This window comes from Phanerochaete carnosa, assembly GCF_000300595.1.
Source record: "Phanerochaete carnosa HHB-10118-sp unplaced genomic scaffold PHACAscaffold_4, whole genome shotgun sequence".
Lineage (NCBI taxonomy): Eukaryota > Fungi > Basidiomycota > Agaricomycetes > Polyporales > Phanerochaetaceae > Phanerochaete > Phanerochaete carnosa.
The window spans coordinates 3853026-3870081 of NW_006767631.1; the positions used below are offsets into that span (position 1 = coordinate 3853026).

Consider the following 17056-nt stretch of genomic DNA (forward strand, 5'->3'; position numbering starts at 1 on the left):
CACCCAGCATGGGCAAAATTGAGGTGAGCGTATGAGGGCATTTGGTGTGTCATTGGGCGGAAAATTTACAGCACGGAGTACAACGGCCTAATATCACCATACAACGATGCACGCGCCATGACATTTACAAGCCTAGAAATCGGGTCTCATGGCAACTCCGGAGGGATAAAATGATGACCACAGACCTTTTAAGTCGATGCAGGTACTTCATACATCATCGATCATCTCGCGGAAGTGCGATCCCTTGGTAGGCTCAACGCCTTTAGCATCTTCGGCTTCGTTTTGCGCACGACGCCGCGTGATAGCTGGAAGTTGCGTGCATGCCGGGGAGCACACATATCTCTGGGTCCAGAAAAGCCAGTTGCGAGGCAACTGTTGTCCGCAACGTGCGCAATGGCCGGGCGTAATACCTGGAATTGCACGTTGGTACCAAACTCATTACGTCCGCATAGGGTGACTGACGTACCTCGGGCCTCGAGAGCCTCTCTATCCAATCTACTCAACTTCCTTTGGAAGTCGATCATCAGCACGCCGAGAAAGAGCATCAGCGCCAGTAGGCAAAGGCCCAGGATTAGTGAAGCATGTGTGCCTGCAGACATAATCGGTCCCTAATTCGGGGAGAGTACGTTTCTACAGATGGGTGGATTACGCGGAGACGACGGTCGACGGCTGTTCTGCGTGAAAGAGAAGTCCACGGGTCCTCCAATGGTTCTGGGTGCGGCCGCAAATAAGAGAGAATGTTGGCAAGAGATACGCACCTGGCTGTCAAAATTCCAGATGGTTTTGCCTATTTCCAGGCCGATAAGCTATCGGATAAGAGTATCGTGGCGTCGAGATAAGCTGGCGCCTTTGTCAAGTGGCAGTTCCCACAAAGCAACGATAAGCCTATTCAAAGCTATAATGCACTCTAATTACTTACGATAACATGGATAGTAGTTCTGTTGCTGGAAATACGTGATGAACGGAGTTTGCAAACAACAAACATGGCATTACCGAGATCGAGGTAGGATGCGGACTGTACAGATCGCCAAGTGTTCATAAATGCTCTCACTGAAGTCCTCAGGCCTCAGCGCTCAGCATCAAGCTGACAAGCTCTAGGCTTCCAAGTTTCGCAGCGCCAGAGATTTGTGGTAACAGAGGAGCTGCGAGAATTGGTTTGTTTTAGCGTCAGGTCTTCATGTACAAGAGAGAATCGAAAAACCAGATAATTTGACGCCTAGTCTTACGCCTAGGAGTGCTCGCTGCAGACGGGCGCTGATGCGCCGATGTCCCGGCGTCCGAGTTCCCTTCTCTCTTCCTACTCCATGACGTGGGCGACCCAAAGCACGATAACGTTTGCGGATCCGAACCAGGTCCAAGAATTTCGTCCATGGCATTGTCTCTAAATTCGTGCTATGTAGTCGCGCTGGTTTACACATCGGGGCGAGGCGCTGAGGTTGGGGTCGATTTGAAGAAGCGGTCAGTACTTACGCCGATCGGACTCCGAATTGCTATTCCACGTATTGTGCAGCTGGATGTACGCTACGATTGTCTAGACATCTTGATTATTATCTCCAGGGCTTGCTCTTGGGACGCTGATCAAGTAGTGTCCCGAGGGAAGAACTTGAAGGCTTACATCTACGCAACGTCCCCGCGAGGCATCTTCACGTACAACTTCACCCCAGAGAAGCCACAATAATTGGCGAAATGTCTGCTGCATAGTTATAAAAAAAGGTAGTATTTCATCAGTTCTGCACTAGCACGCGTATCGGCACCTATGTTACCGTCTCCGGCGCTCTCGGCACAATGACGGATTCCAATCATGTCATGATGTACGGCAAGAGCTTGGTGCGTTGGCAGTCCCGGCGCCGCAGAATCGACGGCTCATAACGCTCGCAGGTACCCACGAGCTTTACCCACGACTGCGTCGAAAGTTCCAGGATGCCTGAGGGCAGTTATTGCTTACCGAGCTGTTTTCGAAGGCCTCCAAAATGGCGTCACTGGCACATCTTTGATATGAAGCTCTCACTACAAGAGCCGCAACATTGCGACGGCAGCCCGCATCCCCGCGAATCATTTAACTAGATAAATTGTCGCGCACTCTACCACCCGTCCTCGAATAATAGCCATGTCTCTTCCCCTCGCAGGCAAAGTTGCTATTATTACAGGCTCCTCACGCGGCATCGGCGCCGCGATCGCGAAGAGGCTCGCTGCAGATGGCGCATCGGTAGTCATCAACTATGTCAGCTCCGCGGACGTGGCGCAGGTACTCGCGGATGAAATCAACGAGGAAGGCAAGGGCTCCGCTATTACTATCCAAGGAGATATGTCTTCAGTTGTGGAGGGAAATAGAGTCGTCGAGAAGAGCGTAGAGCACTTTGGCAGTCTCGATATCCTCGTGCTTAATGCGGCGTATATGACCCTCCTGCCGCTAGAGAGCGTCACAGAAGAGGAGTTTGATAGGCACTTCATGGTGAATGTCAAGGTTCCGCTCTTCCAGGTCCAGACGGCATCAAAGTACATGAAACCGGGTATGTTCAGGCAGCTCTAGACTCAAGGTCTCAGTAATCATATATTCCATTGTCTTTCAGGTGGTCGGGTGATTTTTGTGTCCTCCAACGTTACCAAGAACTCCAATGTAGGGCCGCAGTCGTTGCTGTATGCTGCGACGAAAGGCGCGCTGGAGCAACTCAACCGTGTGCTTGCGAAGGACCTTGGTGCCAGGGGCATCACCGTCAATGCAATCTCCCCAGGAGTCACTGCAACCCCATTGGCTCTCAGAACATTGGGCCAGGAAGTCCTCGATCACTTTGCCGAGATTCACCCCGCGAAGCGTATCGCACGGCCGGATGATATCGCGCCTATGGTCGCTTTCTTGGCCCGAGAGGAAGCCCGCTGGATAAACGGTCAAAACATCTATATCAACAATGTGAGCTGCGAGCTATTCCGCTTGACATCTGGAGGGTCGCTCATCGTATGCTCGTTAGGGATCCGTAGTATGAGGCACAAAAGAGGGGAAAACAGCCTGGGGGATACTACGGCATAAATGGGATGAGTTTTGGACGACTTCATAGTTGTGACACGCCGTACCCTTTTGCAACCGATCACACGCTGAGGATAGGGGAGATGCCGTTGAAAGCAGACTTCATGATGAGGTTCTATCGCAAAGCCACACACCAAATGCGCGCTTTGAACCGTGAGCCATAAGACGTTTCAAGGGCAGGCAGCATCCTGGCTGGAAGGTTCGAAAAGACCTAGGGGTACTTTCCGTCCTAGTCCTAAACGATGGCACTAACGCAGGACTCAACGCTGAAGCAAGTGAAGATGGCGCTGTTACAAACGGTCTTCCGCCGTGCGAGCAGCAGCGCCGTCTCGGTGATGGAGACCTCGATGCCCTGGGCGGCGAAGGTTAGCAATTTGGTCTGCAAACTCGGGTTACCGACACTGTTGAGGAGCACGCTCACGGACTTGCCAGTGGCATCACTCGACGAGGCTTAAGAGCGACGCTGCACCTGGGCTCGAGAACTTGGTGTTGTAGTCATTGAATTACGGCTTCGTGTTCTGATCTGCTTCAAATGGCATCTAAAGCGGCCATGTACCGTCTGATAAAGGTCTAGAGTGTGACGATAATGCATAAAATTTGATATCGCATTTGCTGCAAGCTATCTTACAATGACACAATTGATCCAAAAGTCGTCAGAGCAGGTATATTCATCGCGGCGTAAGCGTCGTAAGCAAACCAGAAAGAACATCGTTAGAGAGCATGAGCGTTAGTGGGTATCAAGAGAATGACAAGAGGTATATACGAGACGTGACCAAGAGATAGCTTAATGGTGGTAGTACGTCGCCTGCGATCCGTACTCGCTACCAGGAGGTGGTGGATGAACGATTGCGAGCTGAACCGAAGGATCAGCCGAAGGTTGGTTGACAGAGTCGACTTAAAGGAAGATAATTAGCTGTGAAACGACCACGAAAGAGATGCAGCTCACCTTGCCATGATCCCCATGAGGAAACTGGTCGTGATGGATGATGGTAGCTCGGTGCGTGTTGACTGGCTGATAGAGGAGGAGGAGATGGATATAGTTGCTCGGGAGGTACAGGAAGGGGATGACTTGGGGTATCCGCAGCCCTACGGCCACCTTGCGATCTGCCGCGCCAAGCACCTCTCATAGGGACCTCTTCGGGAGCAGCGTCGCCTGAGCTATAATAATACACTCGGGATTAACATGGGAGACGTCATTACAACGATTTGACACATACCCAAGATCTCCGGTTTCGTAGTCGGTCTTGTGACGTCTTAAGATGTCGATTTGACTGCAGGAAAGGTTTAGCGAGATCATTGCAGTATTCACAGGTGACGCGACGTACCGATCGAGCTTCTGCTTCTCCTCTTCCTTCTCCCTGATTTCCTGGAAGAGCTGTAGCATCTCCGGTGCAAGATTCTTGCAGAAATCGGTCAAATACTAGAAGGAGTTAGTTATCAATGAAGAAACCGTACACGGTGCCTCACTCACGTTGTCAGCGTTGAACTCTACTACATCGCGAGCTGTTGCACGGACAGTGCCGAGAAGTTCACTTATGAGGTGCTTTCCATGGGCGTCCCAAGTTTTGCTCAGCTCCTCGATGTACTGTCGAGCAGTGATCAGCTCAGAGATCGTAACAAAATGTCGCTTCACGCACGAAAGAGATATTCAGAGTGACTTGTTCTTGAATGGCCACACGCAGCGCACTCAGGATCTCCGCTTGCTGGGTGGTGCCTAATGATTCTAGCATCGTGCTGAACTCGCCAACACACTGGGAGCAGTTAGCGCCTGCCTTAATCTCACACGGGACAATCCTTACGTTGGTGATCGCTACAGTGGTGTGCTCTTCAATCATCGACTTGATCTGCGCAAGGATCTCTTCATGCTTTTGAGCACCGTCTTCTCTGAGACCTACGAATGATTAGCTACGTCAAAGGCATTTACGCTTTCAGCTGCAACTCACTGTTCTCGAAGGAATCGAGTTGGCCTTGCATGTTGACTTGCAGCTCGTCCTTATGAGCCTCGAGGATACTCTCCATGGCTGCATTTACTGTCAGTACTGATTATGGTGCGGAGGCAGATAAACTCACTTGGCTTCGAGGCGGCTTCAGCCTTCTCGGCCTCGAGCTGTTCCCACCGCATCGCCGCAGTGTCCTCGATCCTGTCAAGGTGGACAGTGATTTCCTGAACCCGGACATCTTGCTGCGCGAATTGCTCGTCAGAGTAGCCCTGCATTTTGGCAAGCTTCTCCTCGATAGACGTGAGTTGGGCAGCATGTGTTTCGGCAATCTGCTGAGCTTCTGCCTTGTCTGCCTCCCTGCGCTCAACGTCCTCGACCTCGCGCTTCTCCCTTTCTTGCTCTCGCTCGGCGCGCAGCGCGGCCAGCTCTTCGGTGAGCTCCTTGATACGGGCGTCGTGACTTTCAGCGATGGCGCGTTCCCGATCGAGCGACGCCTCTGCAGCTACCCGCTCACGCTCCGCCCGCTCGCCATCTTCAGCTACCCGTTGCTGACGCTCCTGATCCTGTTCGTCACGCAGAGACGCCAATTCGTCCTCGAGAGCTTGAATGCGAGCGTCACGTTCCTCCGCAGTTGTCACAAGCCCGACTTCGCGTTCGGTCCAATCGGCCTCTTTCTCCGAGTATTCGGCAAGGACTTGCTGAGCTTCCTCGTGCTGAGCACGAACCGACGCAAGCTCCTCTTCCAGCCCCGCCACACGCTCTTCATGCGCTGCCGTTGCCTCGGCGAGAGATTGCTCAATCTCGGAACTGCGTTCCTGAGCGGCAGCGAGATCTCCCTCCATGGCGGCCACGCGTTCTTCGTGGGCAGCAGAGGCGTCCGCAAGGGATTGCTGGGCCTCTTCATGTTGTTGTCGGCTGGTGTCGAGCTCTTCCTCAAGAGTAGAAATGCGCGCCTCGAGTTCGTTTTCGGCATCAGCGAAAGCTTGCTCTTGTTCTGTCCACGAAGCCTGGTGACTAGCATGCTCGTTGACCAGTCGGTCGTGCTCAGCCATGTACGCGGCCTGAGCAGCGGCAAGCTCCTCTTCTAATGCAGTGATCTGCTCGGACAGGGCCTGCTCACGTTCCGCCGCTTCCGTCTCCAAAGCTTCCTTTTCTGCGGCATGGGTGGCGTCGCGGTCTGCCTGTGTGGCGGCGTACGCCTCCTTCTCTTGCTCAAACGCTGCATTCAGCGACGCAATCTCTTCTTGCAGAGCTTGAACGCGTTCCTCGCCAGCGGCAACTGACGCTACCAACTCCTGCTCGCGATCGGCAGCCACCTGCGCTTGCTCCGCCTGTTCAGCGGCGTGACGCTGCGAGTCTTCCTCGTGTTGCATCTGGAGCGACGAAAGCTCTTCTTCTTTCTCCTTGATGCGCTCTTCGAGTTCGGTGGTGACACGTTCGAGCTCACAACGCGCGTCTTCCTGGAGCTGGTCCTTTTCTGCGTCCCGCTCGGCGATGATGGAGGCGTGTTCATCCTTTGCCTGCTCGTACTCCGAGGTGATAGAAGCCTTTTCCGCTTCCAGGGATTCGATGGCAGCAGCTTTCTCTTCCTCTAGCGTCGCGATGGCGGCAGTCTTCTCTTCCTCAAGGGCAGCGAGCGCTGTAGCTTTCTCTTCCTCGATCGCGGCAACCGCAGCTGTCTTCTCCTCCTCAAGCGCGGCAAGTGCGGCGACCTTCTCTTCCTCGAGCGTGGCGATCGCAGAGGCTTTCTCTTCCTCAAGTGTAGCAATTGCAGTAGCCTTCTCTTCCTCGAGCGCTGCAATTGCGGTGGCTTTCTCTTCCTCGAGCGCGGCGATCGCAGAGGCTTTCTCTTCCTCAAGTGTAGCAATTGCAGTAGCCTTCTCTTCCTCGAGCGCTGCAATTGCGGTGGCTTTCTCTTCCTCGAGCGTTGCAACTGCAGTAGCTTTCTCCTCCTCGAGAGCAACGACGGCTGCGGCCTTTTCGTCAAGTGCAGCGACAGCCAACGCTTTCTCCTCCTCGAGAGCAACGACGGCTGCGGCCTTCTCGTCAAGTGCAGCGATAGCCAACGCTTTCTCTTCTTCGAGTGCGGCGATGGCCGTGGCTTTCTCTTCTTCGAGAGCCGCGATAGCAGCAGCTTTGTCTTCCTCGAGAGCTGCAACAGCTGCGGCCTTCTCCTCCTCGAGTCCAGCGACCACGTTGGCCTTTTCCTCTTCGAGGGCTGTAATAGCCGCAAGCTTTTCCTCTTCGATAGCGGTAATAGCCGCAGCCTTTTCCTCTTCGACAGCGGTAATAGCCGCAGCCTTTTCCTCTTCGAGCGCAAGGAGAGCGGCACCAGCTACTGCCTTTTCCTCTTCGAGTGCAGCGACGATGGCGGCCTTTTCCTCTTCGAGTGCAGCGACGGCAGCGGCCTTTTCCTCTTCAAGTGCAGCGACAGCAGCGGCCTTTTCCTCTTCGAGCGTGACGACGACAGCAGCCTTCTCCTCCTCGAGCACAGCAACGCGCGCTTCACACTCCGCCCTGGTCTCGCCCAGCTCCTGTACGGCCCTCTCCCTCTCCTCGTGCACAGCCACGCGCTCCGCGTCCTCCGCCGCGCGCGCCTCCCTCTCCAGCTCGCGTTCGGCGCGCACACCCGCGAGCTCCTCCTCCAACGCCCAGACGCGCGCATCGCGCTCGGCGTCCGCTGCAGCCCGTGCGGCCTCTTCCTCCGCGTCCGCGCCGTCCGTGCCGTCCGCACCGTCCCGGACCCGCCTCTGCTCGTCCACCCGCGCGTGCAACCCTGCCAGCTCCGCTTCCAGCATCCCGATCCGCGCGTCGCGCTCCGCGATCCCTCGCTCGCGCCCCGCCGCCGTCTCGTCGCGCACACCCTCGGCCTGCGCCCGGTCCGCCTCGGCCTGCGCCCTGTCCGCCTGCGCGGCGTCGCGCAGGCGCGCGCACGCCTCGAGCTGGCGCGCGCATTCCTCGCCCTGCAGTCGCACGATGCCGAGGATCTCTTGCGCCTGCCGGGAGTAGGCCTCGGCTCCTTGCGCGGCGCTGAGGGTGGTCTGGACGGCGAGCCGAAGGTCGTTGGTGGCGTCCAGTATGTGCTGGGCGACGGTTTCGCCGTCTCCCAGAGAGGAGCGGCTGGGACTGGGCGGAAGGGGAACGGAGCGGGGGCTGCCGTTGGACGGGGATGGGACGACGACGACGGTGACCGGAGCGGGTGCCGCTGCCTCTGCGGATGGTTCGTCTGCAGGTGCATCGGCTTGTGTGGAAGCAGAGTCTATAAGGAAACTAGTGAGCTCGGCGAACATGATGCGCACACGGAACAAAACATTACCTGCGGGAGCATCATCAACAGCGGCCGATTCAGGCTGCTCGGGGTCCATGTCGCGCGGAAGCACAGCATCATCTTCTGACGAGGGTTCTGACGCAGGTGATGTTTCCGGTACAGCATCAGCAGCTAGAGTTGGCACGGCAATGTCCACGATTTCAGTCACAGGCGCAGTCGGCGTCGAGGCTTCCGCGGCCGACTCGACAGAAGGCTCATGTGCAAGCTCCTGAGTCTGTGGCTCCGGGGACGGTTCTTGAGGGATGACAGGCGGAGGCGAAGCCGGACGTGGCGTTGACACAGCCGATTCAATAGGTGCAGGCTCGGCAGGGGGGTGTTCAAAGTCTGCAGGAAGGGGGACGTCGCCTACATCAACAGAACGACTCCCGCCGAGGAACGCGGTGTCGGAAGGCGCTGGCGGAACAACTGGTTCTGGCATAGCAATGGGGATGGACGGCATCGGCATCTGCATCGGGGTCGCGGCGAACACAGGTGGGGAAGGAATGACCTCGCTCATGGTGATAGGCATTTGAGACTGCGGCATGGGGAAGGTTGACGCCAGGTGAGGCATGTCCAGCGATGGGAGCGCAAGGTCCGTCGTTGTGCGTAGCGTGGACGGCGTGGAAGAACGACTTGACAGAGAGCTCGAGGAGCCAGAAGACGACGGCATGAAAGGGACGACGGCAGGTTGGGCTGATGGCGGTATTGGTACCTGGGCAGGGGAGATGCCGGTCATGACCGGATAGACCTGGACACTCTGCGGCTGGTACATCCAAGGCTGGGCGAGAGGCGTCAGAAGGGCTCTGCAGATGGTTACCAGACTTACCGTCTGTGCTTGTGGAACAAATCCAGGTGGGAATGCTTGCATCGAAGGTGTTGCGCCTGTGTATTTCGACGCTATCTCCAGGTCTCAGCTACGAAGAAACTCTAGTAAAGGAAACGCACCGAAATCTTGCTTGGAGAGCGATTGGAACATGTCCATCATCTGATCAACCTTGAAACATAGCTCTTTCTGCACGGTGATGCTCTCTTCCCGGCGCCGCTCGCCATCTTCTTGAGCTCGAGTCCACTTTTCCTTGAGATACTGAGATTCCTCGCGGGATTTGCGCAGTTCCTGCCCACAGCATTAAGTACATGTCCAAAAATCGTCCGGGACATGGCGTACCTCGAGAATGAGTGCGAGTTCTGCCGGAGACGACAGCTGAGGGGTAGCCTGTACAAAGGCGTTAGCCTCGGGTGGGCGGCCGTCACATGTCACTTACTGGAGCGGGGCTATCTGGTGGGGTAACAACGTCTCGCGCGAGTTCCGGGGGCGCTTCCGTTGCTGGTTCTTCGTCAATGGATTCAGGTACCGCGTCGGCAGCAGTATCAACCTCGGCTTGTTCGGGCTCCTGCCAACGGCTCAGCAATCGTTTGAGGGAGGCAAGACAGCACTTACAGAGGCTTCTGGGGGAGGTGCGGTATCGTCCTGCTCTGTTTCGAGCTCAACCTCTGCGGCGGGCGCAGGGGCCTCTTCCGCAGGAGCCTCGACGTCGACGACTGGTTCGGGTGCGACAGTGGCGTCTTCGACAGGTTCCGTCCCACATCCAACGTCGATCTTGGCGGGGAGAGGCCTCACAGTCGACGCAGGCGACACCTCTTCGGCGGCCTCGTCGGTTTCTTCGCTCTCCTCCGAGACGCCCGTGGGCGCTAAAGGTGTTGGGACGGGAGCTTCTTGCATTGGAGAAGGCTCGACCACGACGGAGGGCTCAGCCTCGGCGACTGGTTCAGGCGCGGCGGTATCGTCCGCAACAGGCTCCGTCTCGCATGCCACATCGACCCTAGTGGGCAGAGGCTTCACGGTCGATGCAGGGGAGACATCCTCCTCGTCCTCAAGGACTGACGGCGGCGCCATCGGCGAAATGCCTTTTTCGGCTGTCTCAGCCGGCTGATCCGGAGCTGGATCATCGAACTCTTGTACTTGCTCCAAGATTGGCTCTTCCACCTGCGCTTCCAGCCCTTCTTCTGCCGGAGCGTCGACAAGTTCAACTTCCAGAGGCATTGGCGTGGAGGAAAAGACGAGAGGCGAGGTGCCCATCTCGACCCTGGCAGGAACTTGTGGCGTAGCAGCTGCCACGTCAACGTCGGGTCCGGCCGGAACCACCGGCGACACGGCCTTCTCGGTGGTAGACGCCGCAGCGGCCTCTGTGGGCGGGACCATTGGTGACACGGCTTTCTCAGAGGTCGCAGCCGCTTCCTCCTCTTGTGCCTCGACGGCTTCAGGCTCAACGGTCGTCTGCACAGCCGTCGGCGCAGCCAGCTCGTCCTCGAACACCAACGGACTCGTGCCATCGTCCACCTTCTCCACGACCGGGTACCTGACCTGGGTCGCCTCTGCTGGCTCCGCGGGCGGCGCATGGTCCGCCATGAGGTCGGCCAGGGAGCCCTCGAACGGCGACGCCCTCAGCGGGACAGGCATCTCGATCGACTCGTGCGCGCTCCCGCCGCCGCCGACAGGCGCGAGCAGCATGGAGCGCGGTTCCGCGGTCTGCTCGACGACCTGCTCCCGCACGCTCACGCCGACGAGCGATATCGAGTCCGCGGGAGAGACCTCGTCTTCAGGAATGTTGAACCCGGGTATGGTCGCTGGCGGGGACGACAGTCGTCGCCGCCGCCGCTGCTGCTGCCGCGTGGACGCGCGAGACGGTGTGACGCGGATCGCAGTGTGCCTCGACGAGCTCGATCCGGTGTCGGAGAGGACCGAGGATACAGACAGCGGCGACGCCTCTTCGTCCCAGACGCGTTCAACCGAGAGCGCTTCTTGACGGTCTCCCGGACCCTCGCTCGCTTCGTCCGAGTGGTGCGACGACAGGTACGAGCCGACGACGCTCTCGGGCGACGCTGCGCGCTTGCGGGGCGGCGAGAGGAGCGTGATCCGGACGTTGCTCCTGCTCTTGCCCTTGCCCTTGCCTGCGAGGGGCGACGTCGCCATCTGCGCGTCGGCGTACGTCGATATGCGGATGGGCGACAGGGCGCGTTCGACGCCTTTTGTGAGCACGGGCGAGGTGCTCGACTCCATGCGGGCGACGAGGATCGGAGAGGTGGCAAAGTCAACCTTGTGTACTTCCGGGACTTTCGCAGCGTTCGCTTGCGCCTCCCGCAAGAAGGCAAGGAGCTCGCTCTGCCCGCCCTTGATCTCGCCTTGCCCACCCATGATCGCACCCTTGATCTCATTCTGCCCACCCATGATCGCACCCTTGATCTCATTCTGCGCGCCCATAATCGCGTCTTGCGCGCCCCTGATCTCGTCAAAGCTCTTCCCGCCAAAAGAACCCTGTTCCTCAAGATAGACCAAGAGCCGCCCCGTCTCCTCGCTGAGCATCGTCTTGAACGTCGCCGCCAAATTCCTGAACCGCGGCGACAGCTCCTCGAGCGCGACCGTCGAGTTGTCCGCGCCGACGCCCTTGTGCCCGACGGACGGCTCCGCAGACACGGCCACCGAGTGCGCCGAGGGCGACCGCGAGACGAGCACCACCCCGGCCACGTGCGGCGAGACCTGTGTCTCAACCCGTTGAGTCTCCTCCCCCTGCGAACACCCCCACAAAAACGTTTTGCAACTCACCGCGATCTCCACGTACTCCTTCGGCTCGACCCGCTCCACACCGACGCTGCTCGCCGCCCCGTCGTCCAGCATCATCATCGACGGCGCCAGCGCGGACGACGCCATCGACCGCGAGCTCGCCGCATCGCCGGCCGGCCTCGACTCCGACTCCGACTCCTCGGACAGCGTGCTCTCGGTGCCCTCCGACGTCCCGAGCAGGCTCGACGCCTCGCCACCGACGAGCGACGCCGTCCGGGCCGTCGGCGTGCGCGCCCCCGGGTCTTCGTCCTCTTCTAGATCTTCGTCGGTGCCGAGCAGAGACGTGCTGCGCGCCGAGAGCGGCGGCGGCAGCGCTGTCGCCGTCGCCGTCACCGTGGACGCGGGGCGCACCGAGCGCACCGAGCGCGTGCCGGACGAGCGGAGCGACGGCGACGGGTTCAGGACCGAAGAGTCGTACGTCCCGTCCGTCTCTGCGCCCCACGAGGTCGCGACCGAGGGGCTCTTCGGCGGGTCTGTCGGCTCGCTCGGCTCCAGCTGGTGCGCTTCCTCGCGGTGCGACTCGTCGTGCTGCAACTCTTCTTGTGATGGTTCTTCTTGCGGTTCTTCCTGCTGTTGCTCTTGCTGTTGCGGCTCTTCCCGCTGTCGCTCTTCCTGCTGCCCCTCCCCAGCAGACTGCGTCCCCTCCACCTCCGACCCGCCCTCCTCCTCCTCGCCGACAGGCCACGCCGCCTCCGCGAGCCGCGCGCTCACAGCATCGAGCACCGCCGGCGTCGGCATCACGTCGTGCGGCGCGCGCGCGCGCTCCTCCTCGTCTTCCCCGTCCTCTTCCTCCTCCGCGTCCGACGGCGGCAGCTGCGTGAGCTCGGGGCCCGAGAGCGACAGCGACGACAGCACGTCGGACGACCCCGACGTCAGCTCTGACGCCATGGCCTCCTCCGACTCTTCCTCCTCCTTCTCCGACGCCTCTTCCTCCTCCTTCTCCGACTCCTCTTCCAGTCCTGAGGTCGACGGCGCCGGCAGCGCTTGCGAGACCGCGGACGGCGTGTAGACGGACGGCGGGAGGGCCACCTGTGCGGCGCGTCCCACCACGGGGTCGTGCACGCTCGCGGCGGCCACTTCAGATGCGGCGCCGACCGACGACGCTTCCGAGGACACCGCGGACTCTGCGGGCGGGGGCGGCACTGGCTCGGGCACGGGCACAGGTTCGGGCGTCTCGATCCCCTCTTCGACCTCCTCGTCGCCGTGGTCAGGCACCTCCGTGTCCTCCTCGACCTCCTCCTCCTCGTCGACCTCGACACCCCCAACCGTGCTCGCAGCGCGCGTCAAGATCTGGTCGCCGTCCCACACGACAGCCGCGCCGTAGTACCCGCGGCGGCTCGACCGGCCCCCAACACTCTTCGCCCCGTCGTCATCGCCGTCGTCGTCGCGGAAAAGCTCGTCCGGGAGCTCGTCGTTCGGGTCGAGCGACACAAAGGACGCGTCCGGGCTCGGCGCCGTCGCGTACTCGCTCTCGTCCTGCGACACATCTGCCGCGGCGGCGGCGGCGGCGGCATGGTACGAACGGGACAGACCAGCGCGACTCGACGCTCCTCCCCCCGTCGCATGTGGCGCCACGGCGCCCGCGCGCGGGTAGTAGTCGCCCAGCTGGCGGAAGTCCGCCTGCGTGACCGTCGCGCGGCTGCGCCCCGTCTCGTGCGGCTCGATCGCGTCCCCGTACACCTCCTCCTCCGCCTCCGCCTCCCGCGCCTCCTGCAACGATGACGAGCTGCGGCACGAGTCGCCGAGCAGCGAGCGCTCCCCGGACGCGCGGAGCGAGAGCGTCGACGCGACGACGTCCGTGCCCGTGCTCGACCCGAGCGCAAAGAGCGTGCGCGCGCTCGCGCGCGAGAGCAGCGACGAGAGCGTGTTGTCGCCGTCTGTGCGGCGCGACGATGAGGAGGAGAACGCGCTGCTGCTCTGGGTCTGGGACGCGTCCGTGGGACGCGAGAGCGACGTCGTGGCGCCCCCGTCGCCGAGCGCGCTCGACACCTCGGAGCGCGCCTGCGCGTTCCGGGCGCGCCAGTTGCTGACGGTCGCGCCGAGGGGCGGCGTGGTGCTGCGGCGCGCGATGGCGTCGGCGCGGAGCGGGGCGACGCGCGGGCTGCTCGAGATGTAGATCGTCGAGCGCGAGCCGACCTGGACGTCCGACGCAGACTCTTCTGTTGTCTCGTCTTCTTCTTCGTCGGGGAGGGCGCGCCGGCGAGCGGGTGGTATTGCTGCTGCTCGAATGGGGACTCCCCGTCGGCGTCGGCGTCTTCTTCTTCGTCTTCGTGCGCGTGTTGGAGTGAGCCTGACGAGAGCGACATGTTGCCCGCGAACACCGTCCTGGCGTGGGATGAGCAAAAAAAAAAAAATCTCGATAGCGCAACCGCACACTCACTGGATCGCATCAAACCACGCGCCCATCTCGACCCTCGTCTCCGCCCCGAGCCGCTCGATGCTGTCGCTGTACCCGAGCTCAAACGTCACGAGCCGCACGCTCTCGACCGCACCCGTGTCCTCGCGCACGACGTCGACGCGCACGTCGCGCTCGGCGCCGCTCGGGCGCACGGCGCGCACCTCGACGCACGACAGCAGGTCGAGCTTGACCTCCGCGACGAGCCCTGCTGCGGCCCCGGACGCGGCGCGCTCGGGCCAGCGCACGACGAGCATGTGCGCGAAGAGCTGCGCGTGCCCGCGCTCCCACGTGTAGTCTGTCAGCCGGTGCACGTTGTAGTACCATACCGGTGCTTCGTAGATTGGCTGCGTCGCAAAAGGGAGCAGGGGAGGAGGAGGGGGGGAAAGTTGGGTGTCAGCGTACACACATCCGAGGAGAAAAAAAATGGGGCGAAAAGACGGACCTCCTGAGAGTACCCCGCATGCTCGAGCGCCACGAGGTCCGCCTCGTCCGACGTCCCCTCGCTGGCGGCAACAGCGCGCCTTCCGCGCGCCCTACTCCCACTCCTTGCGCGCGGGCTCCTGCTGCGCGTGCGCCGCTGCCCCGCGCCGCCGCCAAACGGCGACCGGCCGCTGCGGCTCGTGCTGCGACTGCGACTGCGACTGCGGCTCCGCGTTCTCGTGTACGTCCTGGTCGGCGAGGCCGACGTGCGCGTCCGGGCCGAGGTCGAGTACGCCGAGGAGCGCGAGCCAGAGAGGCCCACGAAGCCGCTGATGGCGTTCAAGATCCCCCCTCCTCCTCCTCCGCCTCCTCCTCCGCCGCCGCCGCTGCGGGCGCCGTACGACCAACCCGAGAGCGCAGACTTGCCGGGGCTGCTGCCGCGCGAGCGCGTCGTCGTCGTTGTAGCGGAACGCGTGCGCGTGTGCGGGGACGTCGACACCGGCGAACGCGAGCGCGTCTGATTCGATCCGGAGCCGCCGCTCCCGAAGCTCCACGCAGAGACCTCGCTCTGGGTGCCGTCGCTGCGCGTGCGCGCGTCCGAGGACGATGGCCCGCCGCGCGTGCTGCGCGACAGCGCGCCGGGCATGCCGAGCGTCGCGGTGCTCACCGTCGGCGGTTTCGTCGGTGAGGCGGGGTAGTAGAACTGCGCCTCTGATGTCGACGGCGGGACGGACGCCGTACGGGCGTGGAAGGTCGGGTACGTCGGGCTCGCGAACGGGTGCGGCGACGACGCGCGCTGGACCGCGGCGCGCGACTCGTACATCGCGATGAGCTCGCCGGCGGTGCGCCGGGAGAGGCTGCCGGTGCTCGTGCTCGCGCTGGCGGTTGTCGGGTGGGTGTGCAGCTGGGAGGAGGACAGCGTGGAGGTGTAGGGCGCGGACGAGGCAGAGTGGCGCGCGAGGGAGCCCTGGGAGTGGTCGGAGAGGGACTGGGAGGGCCCCGTGCGGGAGTGGGAAGCGGTGCTGATGGGCGTGAAGGTGCTGTTCGTGAAGCCCTGGGTGCGCGAGGGGATGGAGGTCGATACTGGGGTGGAGGATGTGGTGTAAGGGTCGGTGGATGAGCGGACGTGGTAGGAGGTGGATGGGATGCTGGTAGAGGGATACGAGTTGTGTTCACGTTCGGTGATGCTGCCTGAGCTTCGGGAGTAGGAGTCGTGGCGGCCATAGGTCCGAGAGGACCCAGTGAGTTGGGAAGAGCCGTCATGGAAAGCCATGGTCGTCTCGAGGGGGTCGTGCTCGACGGAGGCGCCGTCGCTCACGCACGACGAGTTTTCAGACTGGTCTAAATCATGCGTTGGGTCAGAGAGCGAGGGACAGCGAACAGGACACGCACTTCTTCGGGACTCTTGCCATAATGAGGTGAGGGCGGTGGCTGTAAAGGTCGAGAAGGATGCTGTGCCAAAGATGGGGCTTTGTGGACCAGCGGTGGACTCGGATGCGTCTGATCGCTGCATGGTAGAGCCTAAAGCGAGAGCAAAAGCATAAATGAGAAGCAGAAACTGGATGAGAGGGGCCGTCGTGAGTTGTCGTCGAGGTCTTGAAGAGCACTGGGCGATGTCGGCGGGCTCGGGAGAGCGATAAGGGGCGAGAGCCAGAGCGCGGCGGTCGACGTCGGTGTCGGTGGTTCGAGTTCAGTTTCGGCGCCAGCGATATTGAACAGGGTCGTGTGAACCGTGTTCTGGCACGTGACCGTGTTTGATTCGCGCCCGTGTCCCGGCGCTCGTGCTAGCTTGAGCCGGACGACACCTCGACTTGTTTGGCGAACACCCCGTTGTCGAAGAGTGCCAATGAGGTCCAATTGGATCACCAAATAATTCCTCCAGCTCCATGCAAGACAGCAGCATATAGAGTGCCGGGCCCGGCCAGCACTACTATCATCAACGGCGACGAGTTCTCTTGGTCAACGCGTATGTGCTCGACTGCAAGCAGTGTTTGATGGCTCGGATATTCCTAAATTCATCCTGCGCCTCGCCGCACCCAGTCGTCGCTTCGCAGCCGGTAGAGGCCGCGAGCATGACGAGGCGCGCCAGACACTATACAACCGCACGCCGCACGACGCCCCGCCCGCACCGTGCACCGCATCCGTGTCGCGCCCCATAACCGTATTCCTCGTCAGTGACCTCTGGGGCAATTGGGGAGTGCTATCAGAGCCGTCGCTGCAGCTGTAGTCGCTCTCTGGCTGTGTCCATCAATGCAGAACCCCGCGGAGCCCGCAGCAAGGGGCGAGCGCACACCTCGACTTCGCCAGATTTCGGCAGGATATTTTCTGCAACGAGCTCAACTTTTACTTG

The 17056-nt window shown here is 60.8% G+C and overlaps 5 protein-coding genes across 5 annotated transcripts; 2 read left to right on the forward strand and 3 right to left on the reverse strand.

Annotated features, from left to right (window-relative positions):
- Nucleotides 1–35: 35 nt before the first annotated feature.
- PHACADRAFT_255094 (uncharacterized protein) lies at nt 36–687 on the reverse strand. Its single transcript, XM_007395121.1, has 3 exons — nt 467–687; nt 186–410; nt 36–132 (listed from the first exon to the last, which is right to left on the reverse strand). Exons 1-2 carry the CDS (start codon nt 597–599, stop codon nt 208–210), a joined length of 336 nt encoding a protein of 111 aa, XP_007395183.1. The 5' UTR covers nt 600–687; the 3' UTR covers nt 36–132; nt 186–207.
- A 623-nt stretch (nt 688–1310) lies between these two features.
- On the forward strand, nt 1311–1944 carry PHACADRAFT_255095 (uncharacterized protein). Its single transcript, XM_007395122.1, has one exon. It carries the CDS (start codon nt 1370–1372, stop codon nt 1676–1678), a length of 309 nt encoding a protein of 102 aa, XP_007395184.1. The 5' UTR covers nt 1311–1369; the 3' UTR covers nt 1679–1944.
- A 163-nt stretch (nt 1945–2107) lies between these two features.
- On the forward strand, nt 2108–2981 carry PHACADRAFT_160861 (uncharacterized protein; the record flags this gene model as incomplete). Its single annotated transcript, XM_007395123.1, has 3 exons — nt 2108–2510; nt 2571–2908; nt 2967–2981. 3 exons carry the CDS (start codon nt 2108–2110, stop codon nt 2979–2981), a joined length of 756 nt encoding a protein of 251 aa, XP_007395185.1.
- Nucleotides 2982–3754: 773 nt separating this feature from the next.
- PHACADRAFT_255098 (uncharacterized protein) lies at nt 3755–7128 on the reverse strand. Its single transcript, XM_007395124.1, has 10 exons — nt 6754–7128; nt 5093–6653; nt 4966–5043; nt 4822–4913; nt 4660–4773; nt 4494–4607; nt 4348–4442; nt 4240–4293; nt 3969–4180; nt 3755–3916 (listed from the first exon to the last, which is right to left on the reverse strand). Exons 2-10 carry the CDS (start codon nt 6333–6335, stop codon nt 3807–3809), a joined length of 2112 nt encoding a protein of 703 aa, XP_007395186.1. The 5' UTR covers nt 6336–6653; nt 6754–7128; the 3' UTR covers nt 3755–3806.
- Nucleotides 7129–9522: 2394 nt separating this feature from the next.
- PHACADRAFT_255099 (uncharacterized protein) lies at nt 9523–11168 on the reverse strand. The gene has a single exon (XM_007395125.1). The coding sequence runs from the start codon at nt 10776–10778 to the stop codon at nt 9672–9674; it is 1107 nt and encodes a 368-aa protein (XP_007395187.1). The 5' UTR covers nt 10779–11168; the 3' UTR covers nt 9523–9671.
- Nucleotides 11169–17056: the final 5888 nt, after the last annotated feature.